This window comes from Symsagittifera roscoffensis, chromosome 1 (genome assembly GCF_963678635.1).
Source record: "Symsagittifera roscoffensis chromosome 1, txSymRosc1.1, whole genome shotgun sequence".
NCBI classification, from domain to species: Eukaryota; Metazoa; Xenacoelomorpha; order Acoela; family Convolutidae; genus Symsagittifera; species Symsagittifera roscoffensis.
In genome coordinates, this window is record NC_087062.1 from 17,744,124 (window position 1) to 17,758,647 (window position 14,524).

The 14,524-nt window shown below is 35.6% G+C and overlaps 3 protein-coding genes across 3 annotated transcripts in view; 2 read left to right on the plus strand and 1 right to left on the minus strand.

Annotated features, from left to right (window-relative positions):
• LOC134839427 (calcium/calmodulin-dependent protein kinase type II delta chain-like) overlaps window positions 1–14,524 on the plus strand; it is a 472,172-nt gene that overhangs the window by 99,046 nt on the left and 358,602 nt on the right. The window lies entirely within an intron of this gene.
• Window positions 31–5,168, minus strand: LOC134857401 (cytochrome b5 domain-containing protein 1-like). The gene is made up of 4 exons (XM_063873729.1): window positions 5,024–5,168; window positions 4,438–4,514; window positions 953–1,171; window positions 31–440 (listed from the first exon to the last, which is right to left on the minus strand). The coding sequence occupies exons 1-4, from the start codon at window positions 5,139–5,141 to the stop codon at window positions 210–212; spliced, it is 645 nt and encodes a 214-aa protein (XP_063729799.1). The 5' UTR covers window positions 5,142–5,168; the 3' UTR covers window positions 31–209.
• LOC134857385 (heat shock protein HSP 90-alpha-like) lies at window positions 7,643–13,441 on the plus strand. The gene is made up of 5 exons (XM_063873728.1): window positions 7,643–7,784; window positions 8,417–8,566; window positions 9,252–10,395; window positions 10,587–11,003; window positions 12,829–13,441. The coding sequence occupies exons 2-5, from the start codon at window positions 8,418–8,420 to the stop codon at window positions 13,282–13,284; spliced, it is 2,166 nt and encodes a 721-aa protein (XP_063729798.1). The 5' UTR covers window positions 7,643–7,784; window position 8,417; the 3' UTR covers window positions 13,285–13,441.

Below are 14,524 nucleotides of genomic sequence, written 5' to 3' on the forward strand. Positions count from 1 at the left end.
GCGAAATTCTACGAAACATTCGGACTGTAATTTTGACTAAACAATTATATTTCTAAGGAGATGTACATCTAAATAACGCGCAAAACAAAAAGTTCTTATTCAAAAAATTAGTATTTTAGAGCAACTGACAATTGATATGATTATAGATTTGGATTAGAAAGAGACTTCGAATGTTTTTTTTTTCATCGAGATTTTTTTTCAGACTTTATTCAACTCTCTGTGAGGTCATCGTTGAAGTAGAGATGTATGGCTTGAACAAACTGGTCTTCGTCCATTCGGCAGATGTAGAAGTCTTCATCGTCGTCCTTCACCCCGTTTTCCTCCAGTGTTTTATCCATTTCCAGGTTTCGTCCGGCATATTTCCATGTGTAGGATCCAGCGTGACAGTTTTCACGTAGATACCGACGCAAGATCTCCAACATCGTTTCCTCAGAACAAACCTGAAGAAATAAAGAACAAAATTTGAATCAGTTGAGTTGATAAAACAGAAACAACTTCAAAAACTATTCAACAAACATTATTTTACTTTTAACCTAGAGGCCACGGTTTAGCATTTGCGCCATCTTTAATTTTGGGCAAACTTCTTTTCATCAGCCAATTTGTTGTATTAATACGCTGGTCAATTAGGAAAATACAAACAGAAAGGTTAAACAGCAGTTTTTCTGCGTGGTGTAATAAAAAGATCTGAACAAAAAAATAGATCTTAAGCATATTCTACAATCATTCATAGTAAATTAGGCCAATTGTAAAATTTCTGTACCAAAATGACTAGAAAATCGAATAGGCAAATCGTAAGAAAAAAAAACATTAAAAAAATTTCAAATTTTTCTACAAAACCTTTTTTTTTAGAAGTTTTTGATTGCCAAAATATCGCTAAAAACTCCAAAAACAAATGGTCGGAACGAAAACAAAACTTGTTGTATCGCAGCGCGATTTTTTTCATGATTCTGACCTCAATAATGACATCCTGCGAGGTCAGCGTATTGATGACCTTGATTCGCCTGGTCTTCTGGGACAACACCCCTACGCAGTACTTGTCGTCCTTCCACCAGGGCCTGCCGAAGTCATTGGCCCAGTCGTCTGTGGGGTAGGGAGGAGGTACGTGGATGAATCTGCCTTTGGGACAATAGTATTGTTCGCAGCTAGTCACCGGGTCTACGTATGTCTTGATCTGCAAACGAAAACACACAAAAATACATCTTGGCACGTACTAAAACTTCAGGAAGTTATTATTCCGACAACTGAAACTGAGAATTATACACGGCTTTATGTGCCGTTTTTCCATGCAAATTCAGCCACTACAATCCAACATCAGACGAGGTAGAAGATATTTCACCGCATTATTATGTTTTAAAATGTTTCCTCGGTGTCGAGAAAGCTGATTTGAAGTTTTTGCTTTTTGGAGAAAAATTTTGCTTAGTTCGAGGATATACAATTTATATTGTTTCAAATTCATTTGTTTTATATTAGATAGGCTTCCATTAACTCGTTTTCAAAGCTTCTATTACCTTTTGGCTCCAATTTTTTCCGTATCAACTAATTAAAAAACAGTGAAAAATTCAAGCAAAATTCCGTGTGTTTTCTTTTATTTAAATAACAACGGCTTTACAATCTGCCTAGAAAAACTTGCATACTTCTGAAAATTATAGCAGAAATGCTTTTTGTTGGTTTCTTTTTCGATTTTTTTTTTTTTGGTTTATCCACAAATCATATTTTCAGTAAATTTATTTCAGATTTTTTCTATCGCTTCGTGAACACTTCGCAAATATTTCGAACTGATCTTGCTTGATTTTACATCTGATCTTACTTTATTTCTTAAACAATTCGAAGCAATTGTTATATTATTTGATTTACTTTTTACTGCTCTTCTCTTTCAAATAATTAATAAAGGCTTTCAAATCTGTCCAGAGATACATGCACTCTTCTCTAAATTATAGCAGAAATACGTTTTGTTGGTTTCTCTTTCAACTTGTTATTGGTTTATCCACATATCAAATTTTCAGTAGAATGTTTTTTAAGATTCTATTCTGTCATTTTAGCAAAAACTTTCGTCGGAAAGTCACTTCATGGCTTTTCTCAAAAGAAAAAATAAAAAGATCCTAATCTTTGACGCTTATTGAGACTATTTATATATGAAAACTTGAATTACGTACAATTTCAGTAAAATCGCGGAAAGATCGAAACAGGTATAATAACAAAACTTTTTTTAAATCCAGCTTAAGAATCTGAAAATTTATTTCGAAAACAATTCAGTGTTCCGAAAATGTGATCTGAAAATTGTTGCTACTCAGACTCAATTACCCAATTTTACTTGTATGGTAAACTCCAACAAAAAAGATGACGATCCTTTATTTCCTAAGATTTAAAAGCTAATGTTACATTGTTTCATTAAACTTTTAATGCTCTTTCCCTTCTAATTAATTATAAAAGGCTTTCAAATCTGCCTAGAACGACTTGCTTACTTCTTGAAATTATAGCAGAAATAATTTATGATGGTTTCCCGTTCGATTTTCTTGTCGACATCAAATTTAATGTAAAAAGATAATTCAGATTCGTTACTATCATTTCGTTAAAAAAATGTTGTCAGAAAATCACTTTGTGGCTTTCCGGGAAAAAAAAGATTAAAAAAACAATCTTGATCTTTGAACCCCTTTGAGGCTATCTAAAAATTAGCAGCCGTGACTGAAGGGGATAGACGGTTGGAGGGGTCCTAATGTTATCCACCTCCTCACGGTGGGACCGGCTGCGGCGAAATGGATGACATCCACCACAAAAAAAAACCAAGATTGAATGATGGGAGCTGGGCCGTTGGCTAATAAAAAACTATGTATATATCAATACTTGCATTACGTACAATTTCAGCTTACTCGGAGAAAGATCGAACAAGGTATTCTATCAAAACCTGTCTATAATCCTAATCAGGAATCTGAAAAAAAATATTTCAAAAACTCTTCATGAAAAAGTGATATGAACATTGTTGCTAAGCAGACTAAATGCCCAATTAACCGCTATAGAAATGTCTAACAGAAAAGATGTCTACGAATCTGATTTTCCTTTATTTCTCAAAATTATTAAACCAATGGTTATTTTATTCCCTAAAATTTTTCAAGCTCTCACTTGCCATTGAAAAAAACAAACACTTTCAAAATGTATCAATACTTTTTTTCAGTTTTCAAAAAAAACTATCAGTGGCAGAAACATTATGAACAATTTGCTGAGCAACCAGTAGCTCTTATAGAATTAATGAAACGACTTCCGTTTGATTCAATTAAGCCATTCCCCGGATGCCACAGTGGAACTTTCTGTTGCCAAGAGAATGAGACTTCAAACGCCTTTTTAACGAATTCCTTACGAAAAGGAAGGTTGAGTTGTTCCGGAATCTAAAATTTTTAAATTTTCGATTGAAACCAGAATAATTATGAGAAATACTAAAAGACGGTCATTTTTATTGCGAAACGTGTCACACACAGAACAGCCGATTAACACACGGAAAACGGTAGTGGGAGACAAGAGAAAAAGAAGACATTGTTATATCTGAAACGAGAGACACAACCGAAGCCTCCGGACACGACAAGCGTACTCAATAAGCAGCTTAGTTGCAAGATCGAATGGAGCCGGAAGGTTAGGTGGAATATTAGGGACAGATCCAATCCGCCCGAACAGAGGAAAATAAGAAATAACGACTTTATTTCAAGGAGAGATCAGAATTGGAGGCCCGGAGCCTAGAGACTTTTTACAAACATTTGCGACCTTTTAGCTGCTGTAATGCCCTGAACGGATTTAATTTACCTCAATTTCACTTGATTATTTCACAGGATTGTGGGCGAGGAAATGGTCAATCTCTCTCTAATGGATTCAATGTATAAATTTCACTAAAAATAGATATAATTATGGTTTTTAGTCCTGTTTTTAGTAATAATCAAGTTGTCTGGGGATCTAAGACCCAGCAATGTAGTTATTTCCGCGTGTTAACGAAAGCCAAGTAAAACTCGTTTGGCTGATGGCCTCAAAACTGTAACACAATGGTTAGCCCTTAAACAGAAAAAAAAACTGGCTAGGTCGAGACGAAGAAAAACGAACTGAGTTAAGGTATTTGACGTCAGCCAGTCGTCAATAACGACTTTTTCTATTCTCCGTCGCTGTGTAATTTCTGGGCGAATTTTACAAATGTATCAGTAAGTTCAGAATAAGCGAGAACGCATTAAGTACGTTAGTGTACATGAGAACTCAATTATACAAGAAATGACACAAAAAACTTTCCCAGTAAAAAAGGACGCTTCTTCAATAATTTCTCGTTGAAGAATGTTTTGAAAGAGCATCTTTAAGACTCAACGTAGCTGATTCAAAAAATGCATTTCTAGCCGGAAGAGCTGTAGGATGTATGCCACAAGTCAGAACAAATTCCAGAATACATCTGATTTTAAAATTTTGGCTCACCTCTCTTGTTTTCTTATTGAACCAATGTGAAATGTCAGTTCCTCCAGCCAAGACAATTGGTTTTAGCAGGACATCTCCTAAAACGACATTCAAAAACATATCAAACTCTTATTCGAGTTCAAAAAAAAACTGCGAATAATGCGAATTTTTATTACGGGCCAGCTATAATTTACTGTGGTGCGATAGTGGGAAAGCGCCACGTTTTATTTAGCCACTTATTTTATGATATAATCAAAATTTTGTCAGTAATTTGCAATTTACAATTTAGGTACAATTAAATACATTAAACGAAATCTTAAGCGACATTACTCCGGCAAAAATTATTATCAATAGTTTTTAAAAAAATCAACTTTATTTTTCCAAAAATATTAACAAACTAAAACACCATAACAAAATTCACGGATGTTCTTTTTGATTTCGGCACTCTAAAAAAACTTAATTCTTCTGAGGCATAAATAACATTAAAAATTGCCACCTAGCAAAATTGCATGTTTAAGGCTGTTTTTTGCAATAAATAAGAAGAAAATCCGCATTAATTGTCTTGATGAAAGAATTGCATAATGCAATGGCATAACATAATAAAAACCTTGATGAGATTCGGCTAAAGGAGTGAGATCGTATACCTTCCCAAGGTATGACACCCATAAATCCTTAAGAGTGCTGTGAGCTGCAACTTCTATAGGTGAGAAATACTTGGGTCGCATGCTATCTGAAGTGTGATTTATTTCAAATAACAACACAATTAAATCCAGCTTTTTGGTCTCGTACCATATAAAATGAATTCAATCATAAATTAACTTTTTAAATTTCAAATTCGTTCCGAAAAAGAAAATACCCAACTATGGTCTTCGTTATTGATCTGGTAGTTCTTTCAGGCTTACTGTTCCGACTCTTTCAGGAATAGCAAGCAACTATAGCGTAGGTTGTTTCTTTTTCAACGCAGCTCGGTTGACTTTAAGAAAGCTCATAAGATCAAGAGTGGTATCATATTGAAGCCTTTTTCCGCAGTCATGATTCGATGCCAAACTAAATTTTTTAAAATTTGTTCGCTCATTCCTTTCCTTGTTTCTCCGAAATTTTTCCGCTAATCAGACTAATTGACACGAAAGTTACGTATGATACCAAGAAATTTCGCACATCAAAATGATTCTTCTGCAATTTTTTCATTAATTTATTTGTCCCATTTTTGCAATTTGCGCAGCTTTTAACCTATTACAATCGCCCGTTACACATAAAACGTCAGAAAATTTTGCATAACATAAAAAAAACAAAAAAAATGAAAAACAAGCAGTTCATTGAATTGCCCCCCCCCCCCCCCCCCCCACCCACACACAATGTTTGCGCAAATTACAATTAAATTCATATGTCATGAATAAGAAAATAAATAAACAAACAAGACTGCTCGTGGTACTACTATGATAGAGTAGCCCCTCGAAAAAGCAACTATGTTAGACAGTTCCCGCATGCATTTTGCATGTTATAATTTTGAAAACTAGTTGGTTTATAAATTATTCATTTCAAAAATCTTGCAAAATATGTTCAGCCAAAAACTTTTCAGATTGAAAATTGTAATCACTATTGTTTATATATTGAGATTTGCTCGCTTTACTTTATTTTACGGTTTAAAATGGTGAGGGGGAGGTTTTATGAGATAAAAAAACATGAAATTTATGAAAATATACTGCGATATCTTTCTGAAGGGCTCAATCATAATTATTAAACGGTTTGAGAGCTCTAGGTGTCTTATTCTCAAGGGACCTGGTAATTTTCAAGGGACCACTCTATCATAGTAGGACCCTGCTCGTATATCAGGGCGAAGAATTGAATGTTTCAACTGCTTTTTCCGGCCCACAAAAATAGTATTTTTTCGGTTGAAAAAGACGAAGCAATTGAAAAAAGTTCATTTGATGTTTTATCTTTCGATTCCCCACACGCTTATGTGAAGACCAAATGGATTGCCTCAAGTGAATTTGAAATGCATTAATGTACCGCTCAAAAGAAAATAATTATTTCTCAATCTTACATATTTTTTAATCAGATGAAAAAACTCTAAATACATCAGTAACAAAGAGCGGACGTCTAACGAACCCATAAAGATTGCCAAGTGCTCCCCTGAATTTGTTTGAAATCAATTTGGACACAACACATAAGAGAACTTAGATACACAATTATTAAAGCCTGAATGCAACAGCTGAAGAAAAAGATCTTGCAAATGCCAAAAAACAAAACAAAAAGGGTATGTGGCACCATACGTGTTCTAAATCATCAATATAAATTTAAAAATGGCCAAATTAGGTTAAAAAGTTAAATAATTCCTTTTTTTTCGAATGTCGGCACAATAAATGTCTGCAAGATGGGCTCTTTTTCACTCTCCCTTCCCACATTTGAATTTCAGTTTTGAGAAACTATTTTACCGTAGTCATAAGATAACGAAATTTTGCATAATTAAATTCATTATTGTGAACAGAACTGTTCTCCATACCTTATATCGTTTTATCGTTCAGCCATAATCTCACGTAAACAATAGAGAAAAAAAGAACGTTTCAAATGTGGTGGGAAAGTGGAAAATAGCCCCAAAATTGTGTTGAGTTGGTATCAGTGGTTGTTATCAGTGGTTGGTTTCTGTGAGTTGGTATCATTTTTGTGTCGAATTTCGTTTTGCCATTTTCAGCACAAATAGCTCGGTAGTTTAAATATTTCGACATTTTGGGAATATGCGTTGGCGTAGATACATGTGGTGGTCAATGCTCATTATCTCCTTGTTTTCGTTGTATAGGACTTCAAAGTTCTCATGCATTTTTCAAGCTCAGTTTTTTAAACTTATCATGCGAGGTTAAAGTACATCGTCAAACGAAACTTTAGTTGACAAAAGGAAACATACAGTTTTGCAGAATTCGACTCCAACGGATAACAATTTTTTAACCTAGTACTTTTTGTTTTCTCTTTTTTTATTTTATTGAACGAAACATTATTCTTAGATTAAGAGACCTGGTCTGAAAAACTAGTCCATCAAAACTTGATTTGAATTTTAACAGAGAATGAGTTTTATTCAATTTTTATTTTAAAAATGAAAATTGATTGGTAACATTTTGCCGAGCAGTTAATTTTAGAAAAAAATTGAGATTTTGTTTTTCCCCAGTTTCCAGAATATTCGCATTCGAGAACATTCTCGACTCTAGAATATTCTAGAAACAAACTATAATAACGCACAATTACTCACGCCAGCACTCCAGTATTGCTTCTCTGTGCTATTTGCTGTTCGTTTGTTCTGCGCATCGAAATTCGATTTTCTCGAGGAATCATTTACACTCTTCTTGAAAATACAGCGTGTCTGTCGGATTGAAAGCGTAAGTACTTGATTTTGTGCGTGTTGAAGGGTGCCGAACATCAAGCCGACGGGATTTCAAGCCAAGCATTTTGTCACTAAGTTGTGAAGTATAATTATTTTGAAAACGTCGATTTTTTCCTTTTCATGAGCTTTGTTAACAAGGTAAGGGCTTTTTCATAATTTTTGAGCCCCTAATTGATGTCGAGGAATATTAAGAATTAAATCATTGAAGGTTTTTTCTTGTATATTTTATGCTTTTATCAAGTGGTGCATTGTTGTGCGGAACGACAAAGAACAAATTTTGCCTTATTTTTTGAAAATAAACATTTTATCGATTAAATTGAGCGTGAAAGACCGTGTGAGGTGCTTCTAAGTTAAGTTTCGTCATAATGCAAAATAGGTAAATCGATAGAGAATGACCTTACCACATGAAATTATCAAAATTTAAAAGACTCGCGGAAAGCTTATTCCGGGCCTAGAACGGCAAGTCTTTCTGATCTGCTCTATCATATCCAAGAATAATACTGAATACGTGTTTTATGTGGTCAGCTGCTGTATTTATTGGCTTAAAATAAAAAATCCAGTGGACAAATTTGGACGGATTTTTTAGGGTCCACAACAGTTGAATTTAAAACTGTCTTTATGTTTCAGTATGTCTGATAACTTGGAAACTGAAACTTTCGCCTTCCAGGCAGAAATTGCTCAGTTGATGAGCCTGATCATCAACACCTTCTATTCCAACAAAGAAATTTTTCTCCGAGAGTTGATTTCTAATGCATCGGATGCTTTGGACAGAATCAGGTATGTCTATTATTCACAAACTGGTAATTCCTGAATCTACTTGGACTTACCTTCACCTCGGTTAGGATAACTTGTAGAATTCTCATGTAATGCAGTTCAGTCAAGATCAGGGTGATTCACTCGTCTATCCAAAAACTGCTGAAAAAAATAGTTCTTGCTTTGTATTTGAAGGCTGTAATTTTGCCATCTTAAACAGGAATCTAACAATTTCAACTTAATCTTGGTGTCATTCATCTGAGCAAGTGCCTAAATTAAAGTTACGTAGCAGTATTTAGGCCGGGGGAGCGATTTTTTTTAAGCAGATAAGCTACATGGGCCTTTTACCAGACTCGATAAACAAATTTAATCCACTTAGAAGAAAATTTTTCTTCGAAGTTATTTTTTATTGTAGAAAAAGTTCGATCGGGTTAAAGACCTAGCCCCATTTAGACCGGATAATCATACAGTTCAGTTCATTTTTGTCAGTTGGCAGACATACACATTAAACATTCAGATTCGAGACAATGAAGCCAATATAGAATTTGCCGGCTTACTGCGAGTGTAAATCCGCGATTGTTTACCACAGACAGCACTTCGAAAAAGAATATCTTCCGCAAATAATGGATTTCTGGAATTTAAATCACAATATATTGCCCTATAACCTTGAGCTAAAGCTAGAAAAACATTGATTGTGTGTATCTTTTAGATGGGCGAGTCTGACAGATCCATCAGCTCTTGAATCCAAGAAGGAATTGGAGATCTGCATAATCCCGGACAAGGAGAATAAGACTTTGACCATCACCGATAGTGGAACTGGAATGACAAAAGCTGACTTGATCAACAACCTCGGAACCATTGCTAAATCAGGAACTAAAGCTTTTATGGAAGCTTTGCAAGCTGGAGCCGATATCTCTATGATCGGTCAATTTGGCGTTGGTTTCTACTCGGCATACTTAATTGCCGACAAAGTTGAGGTGTACTCAAAGCATAATGACGATGAGCAATATCTTTGGGAGTCTTCTGCTGGAGGATCTTTCACGGTCACAACTGATACTAACTCTGAATCCCTCGGAAGAGGAACCAGAATTGTCCTATATATCAAGGAAGACCAAGCCGAGTACCTTGAGGACAAACGTCTGAAAGAAATAGTCAAGAAACACTCGCAGTTCATTGGCTACCCAATTAAATTGTTCGTCGAAAAAGAGCGAGAGAAAGAAATAGAAGACGATGAAGCCGAGGAAGAGAAAAAGGAAGACGAAGAAGAGAAGAAAGAGGATGATGAGCCTAAAATTGAAGACGTCGACGAAGACGAAGAAAAAGCTGATGGGGATAAAAAGAAAAAGAAGACAATTAAAGAAAAATACATCGATGAAGAAACGTTGAATAAACAGAAGCCATTGTGGACCAGAAATCCTGAAGATATCAAGAATGAAGAGTACGCAGAATTTTACAAGTCCCTCACAAATGACTGGGAAGACCATATGGCCGTCAAACACTTCTCATTGGAAGGTCAGCTTGAGTTCAGGGCTCTCCTTTTTGTTCCCAAGCGTGCGCCTTTCGATCTTTTCGAAAATAAGAAACAGAAGAACAACATAAAGCTCTATGTACGAAGAGTCTTCATCATGGAGAATTGCGAGGAGTTGATTCCAGAATACCTTAATTTCGTGAAAGGAATTGTCGATTCCGAAGATCTCCCATTGAACATCAGTCGAGAAAACCTTCAGCAAAACAAAATTCTCAAAGTAATCCGAAAAAGTTTGGTGAAAAGATGCATGGAGTTGTTCGAAGAAATTTCTGAAGACAAGGAAAACTTCAAAAAGTTTTACGAACAATTTGGCAAAAACGTTAAGGTGAGCTATTGGAATAATCGCGGTTAAGACAAACCAGTACTTATTTAACGATGATATCACCAAGCTGCAATTGTTGATTAATAATCCAAATTGAGCATTGATCCGCATGTATTTTTTTCATATTATTATATATGTGCAAACAATGTCAATCAGTTTTCTGTACAATACACAGTTGTTTGCCTGCATTTTAGCTCGGAATTCACGAAGACTCGACTAACCGGAAGAAGCTGGGAGAGTTCTTAAGATACTACACTTCAAACTCAAAAGAGGAACCCTGTTCTATCAAGGACTACGTTTCCAGAATGAAGGAAAACCAGAAGGATATCTACTACATCACAGGCGAAAGCAAAGAGCATGTCATGAACAGTGCATTTGTCGAAAGGGTCACAAAGAGGGGTTTCGAAGTTGTCTACATGACAGAGCCCATCGATGAATACTGTGTGCAACAGCTGAAAGAGTTTGACGGAAAGAAGCTGGTGTCTGTAACTAAAGAAGGACTTGAGCTTCCCGAGGATGAAGACGAGAAAAAGAAGTTCGAAGAAGCTAAAGCCAAGTTTGAGCCCTTGTGCAAAGTTATGAAGGATATATTGGACAAAAAAGTGGAAAAGGTCAGTTCAAAATTTTTGCGATGGAAGTTTTAGCTGATTTGCCAATTAGTTAATTTTGGATCGATTGAGCAATCTCCCCCCTAATTATTATAAATTCACATATTTTTGCGATGGAAGTTTTAGCTGATTTGCCAATTAGTTAATTTTGGATCGATTGAGCAATCTCCCCCCTAATTATTATAAATTCACATAATGACAAAAAAGCCAAAATGAAGGGACTCGATTGGTCATCAGGGTTTATCTCCCCCACAAGCAAAGACGGTAAAACGCTACAAAAAGACGTCAACAAATGCAAGTAGATGGTTGATGTGATCGTAGCACGCAATAAATTGACCGACTAAAAAATTGAAATTCATTTAGAAAAAAGGTTATTTACAGTTTTTTTGGGCGACCATTGCCTCATCGAGGAAGTAAGTTACCAGGGTTGGTGGGTGCTCTAGCCTTGTATCTGTGTATCTGAATAGCAGAAACTGTTCTCAGCAGCATCTTAATATTGTACGCAATAGCTTTTTTTTTACTTTTAGTCCCTTTATTCGCCTCAGTTTTACTGATGCTTTTTTCCTTGAATGTAATTTTAATACTCTGATATTGTAAATTTTGGCGTTCACCTTCTTTGGAAAATCTGGCTTATGATTGCTCAATTGATCCAAATTCTTTCCAATCACAGTTGAACAAAGTTACTGTAACCGAGTTGGGCAATATCAATTCCCAGAAGGGAAGCGTTATATAGCTTCAAATTCAAAAAAAATGTTAAAGGTATTAGCTGTTTTGCCAATTAGTTAGAATGTAACTAGTTCTTCCTGATTCAGCTAAAAGTAACCGTTCTGTATCCAAGCTCAGAAGTGTCAACCTATGAATGGATGCTGAATATAAACAAATTGATTACCTATTAGTCGTCATCTTTTGCGGAACTATTTTTAAATAGCTTCCTCCTAATGGCGAAAGAGTAACTACTTTCTTACCTCGATAGTAAATTAACATTCGAAAGAAATTCGTTGTACATTTTTTAACCGCGTTAGAAGTGAAAAAATGATCCTTCCATTATAGGTGCCCAGCCTAAAAGATATATTACAGACTAGCTCTAATTTGTTCAAATTAGTGAGCACTCTAAGCTAATACGAAGGCTCTGACCATTGTAATTACAATCTCGCTATACAGAAATGCTGTTTTGCCAATAAATTGAAACTCATTCTTTCAATCACATGAAAAAAAAATGTTAAAGGTTTAAGCTGTATTGCCAATTAGTTAGTCTGTAACTAGTTCTTCCTGATTCAGCTAAAAGTAACCATTCTGCATCCAAGCTCAGAAGTGTCAACCTATGAATGGATGCTGAATATAAACGATTTGATTACCTATTAGTCGTCATCTTTTGCGGAACTATTTTTAAATAGCTTCCTCCTAATGGCGAAAGAGTAACTACTTTCTTACCTCGATAGTAAATTAACTTTCGAAAGAAATTCGTTGTACATTTTTTAACCGCGTTAGAAGTGAAAAAATGATCCTTCCATTATAGGTGCCCAGCCTAAAAGATATATTACAGACTAGCTCTAATTTTGATTCAAACTATTGGGCACTAAGCTAATACGAAGGTCCTGTGACCATTAGTGTAATTCCTATCTCGCTGTACAGAAATTATTGTTCTAATGATTTCCTATGGGTTCATTTCTTATGTTCCCCTTAATAGCGAGTAAATCAAATCTAACATGTAGTCAGCCTTGATAAGTCATCAATGCGTTAACTGCTTAGTATAAAAAATCTTATATTTGAAACTGATATTTTAATAGCTAATGATTAATCATTAAAATCATATGTGGATGTTATTTAGGTCGTTGTGTCCAACCGATTAGTGTCGTCACCTTGCTGTATTGTGACAAGCCAATATGGATGGTCAGCCAATATGGAGAGAATCATGAAAGCTCAAGCATTGAGAGATACGAGCACGCTTGGATACATGGCTGCTAAAAAACACCTGGAAATCAACCCCGATCATTCCATTGTGAACACTTTGCGCGAAAAAGCTGAAGCCGACAAAAATGACCGTGCTGTAAAAGATTTGGTCATGCTACTTTTCGAAACATCACTTCTCTCCTCTGGATTTACGCTCGAAGATCCGCAAGTGCACTCTAACAGAATTCATCGCATGATTAAATTGGGTCTAGGAATCGACGAGGACGATGAACCTATGGGCAATGAGACAGAAGGAGAGGCTGCTGCCGGCGAGAACCCACCACCTCTGGAAGGTGATGACGATGATGCCTCTAGAATGGAAGATGTCGATTAAGCTACTCTTACTGCAATGGACAATTCGGCCATTGAATGGCGCATGTGCTGCTGATTTGATACGAAACCTGTGGGAAACTGCAGTATACTTTTGATTTGATTGTTAGATTTGTTATCTCTGGAGAACAGAAGTTTGCAATTAAATGTTGCTGAAGAAATTGTTCAACATTAGAAATTGTTCAACATTCTGAACTATATATAGACTTCTTTCGACCATACTAACCTTCTGGGCTTAATTCCTCAAACAAGCATGGCTGGTTTATTTTGAAAAAATTGTTTTCCTTGCGTTGTGATCAACATTGACAAAAGTTCTTTTCGGATTAAAAAACGGACTAAATCCAGAAGTTAGAGCTACTGCAGCTTTATTAACGTGGGTATGATAAAATTTTACTATTTGAAAAATTGAATGCGCGAGGTTTGATACGAACAATTTTCATCTAACAAACAATTTTATTTGGTCAAAGTGTGAACTGGAGAGGCGCACATTTTTTTGTGTCTGTATGTTCCTGGGTTCAGGGACAATTCCCCAAACAATAATATAGGAAGAATGAAAGCATCGTTCTTGTTGCGGAATCCGCTTACATTTCCCAAAATGGACAGCTTGGCCTTGTAATGATAGCACTAAAAAGAAATCGATTAGAAGAATCATTAAATAGCTGATGAAATTTATAACCATTTTGGATGTAAAACTATCACTGAATCAAATAGGTTTAATTATTGCAATAAGTTGAAAAAAAGCGGGTTGCTGTGCAAGAAATACCATGTTCAGACCACAGTTACAAAAAAAAATTGAGGTTTATTTTTTAAATTAGTTCCTAATATGCACTTTAACGTCGGAACAAGTGACATCTTGTGTTTTCAAATAAAGCATTACAAACTAAATTTCTGTGTCGAGAACTTCAACTCAGTTTGGCTGGTTGCACTAGTTTGAAAAATTAACTGAACCATGAACGATTTGAATACTCTCCTATTGATCTTCGCTTATTGTTTGGTTTGGTCAGACGCAAGTTCGAAATCTGTTAACGCACATCTTGTGAGAACAGTTGCCTTGTAAACGGGAACTGGACTTTTTTTCCCGTAAACAATTTTTCTTACAGAAATTTAGTGGTACAGTAAAGAAAAACGGTGTCCTACCCTGTCTGCCTGCAAAATCCCCAGTCAGTTTTTGCTTCACCCCACTGTTTACAGCCTTCGAAAAGAGTGTGGGGGAACATATGACAAATATTTTTTTTCTGTGTCGG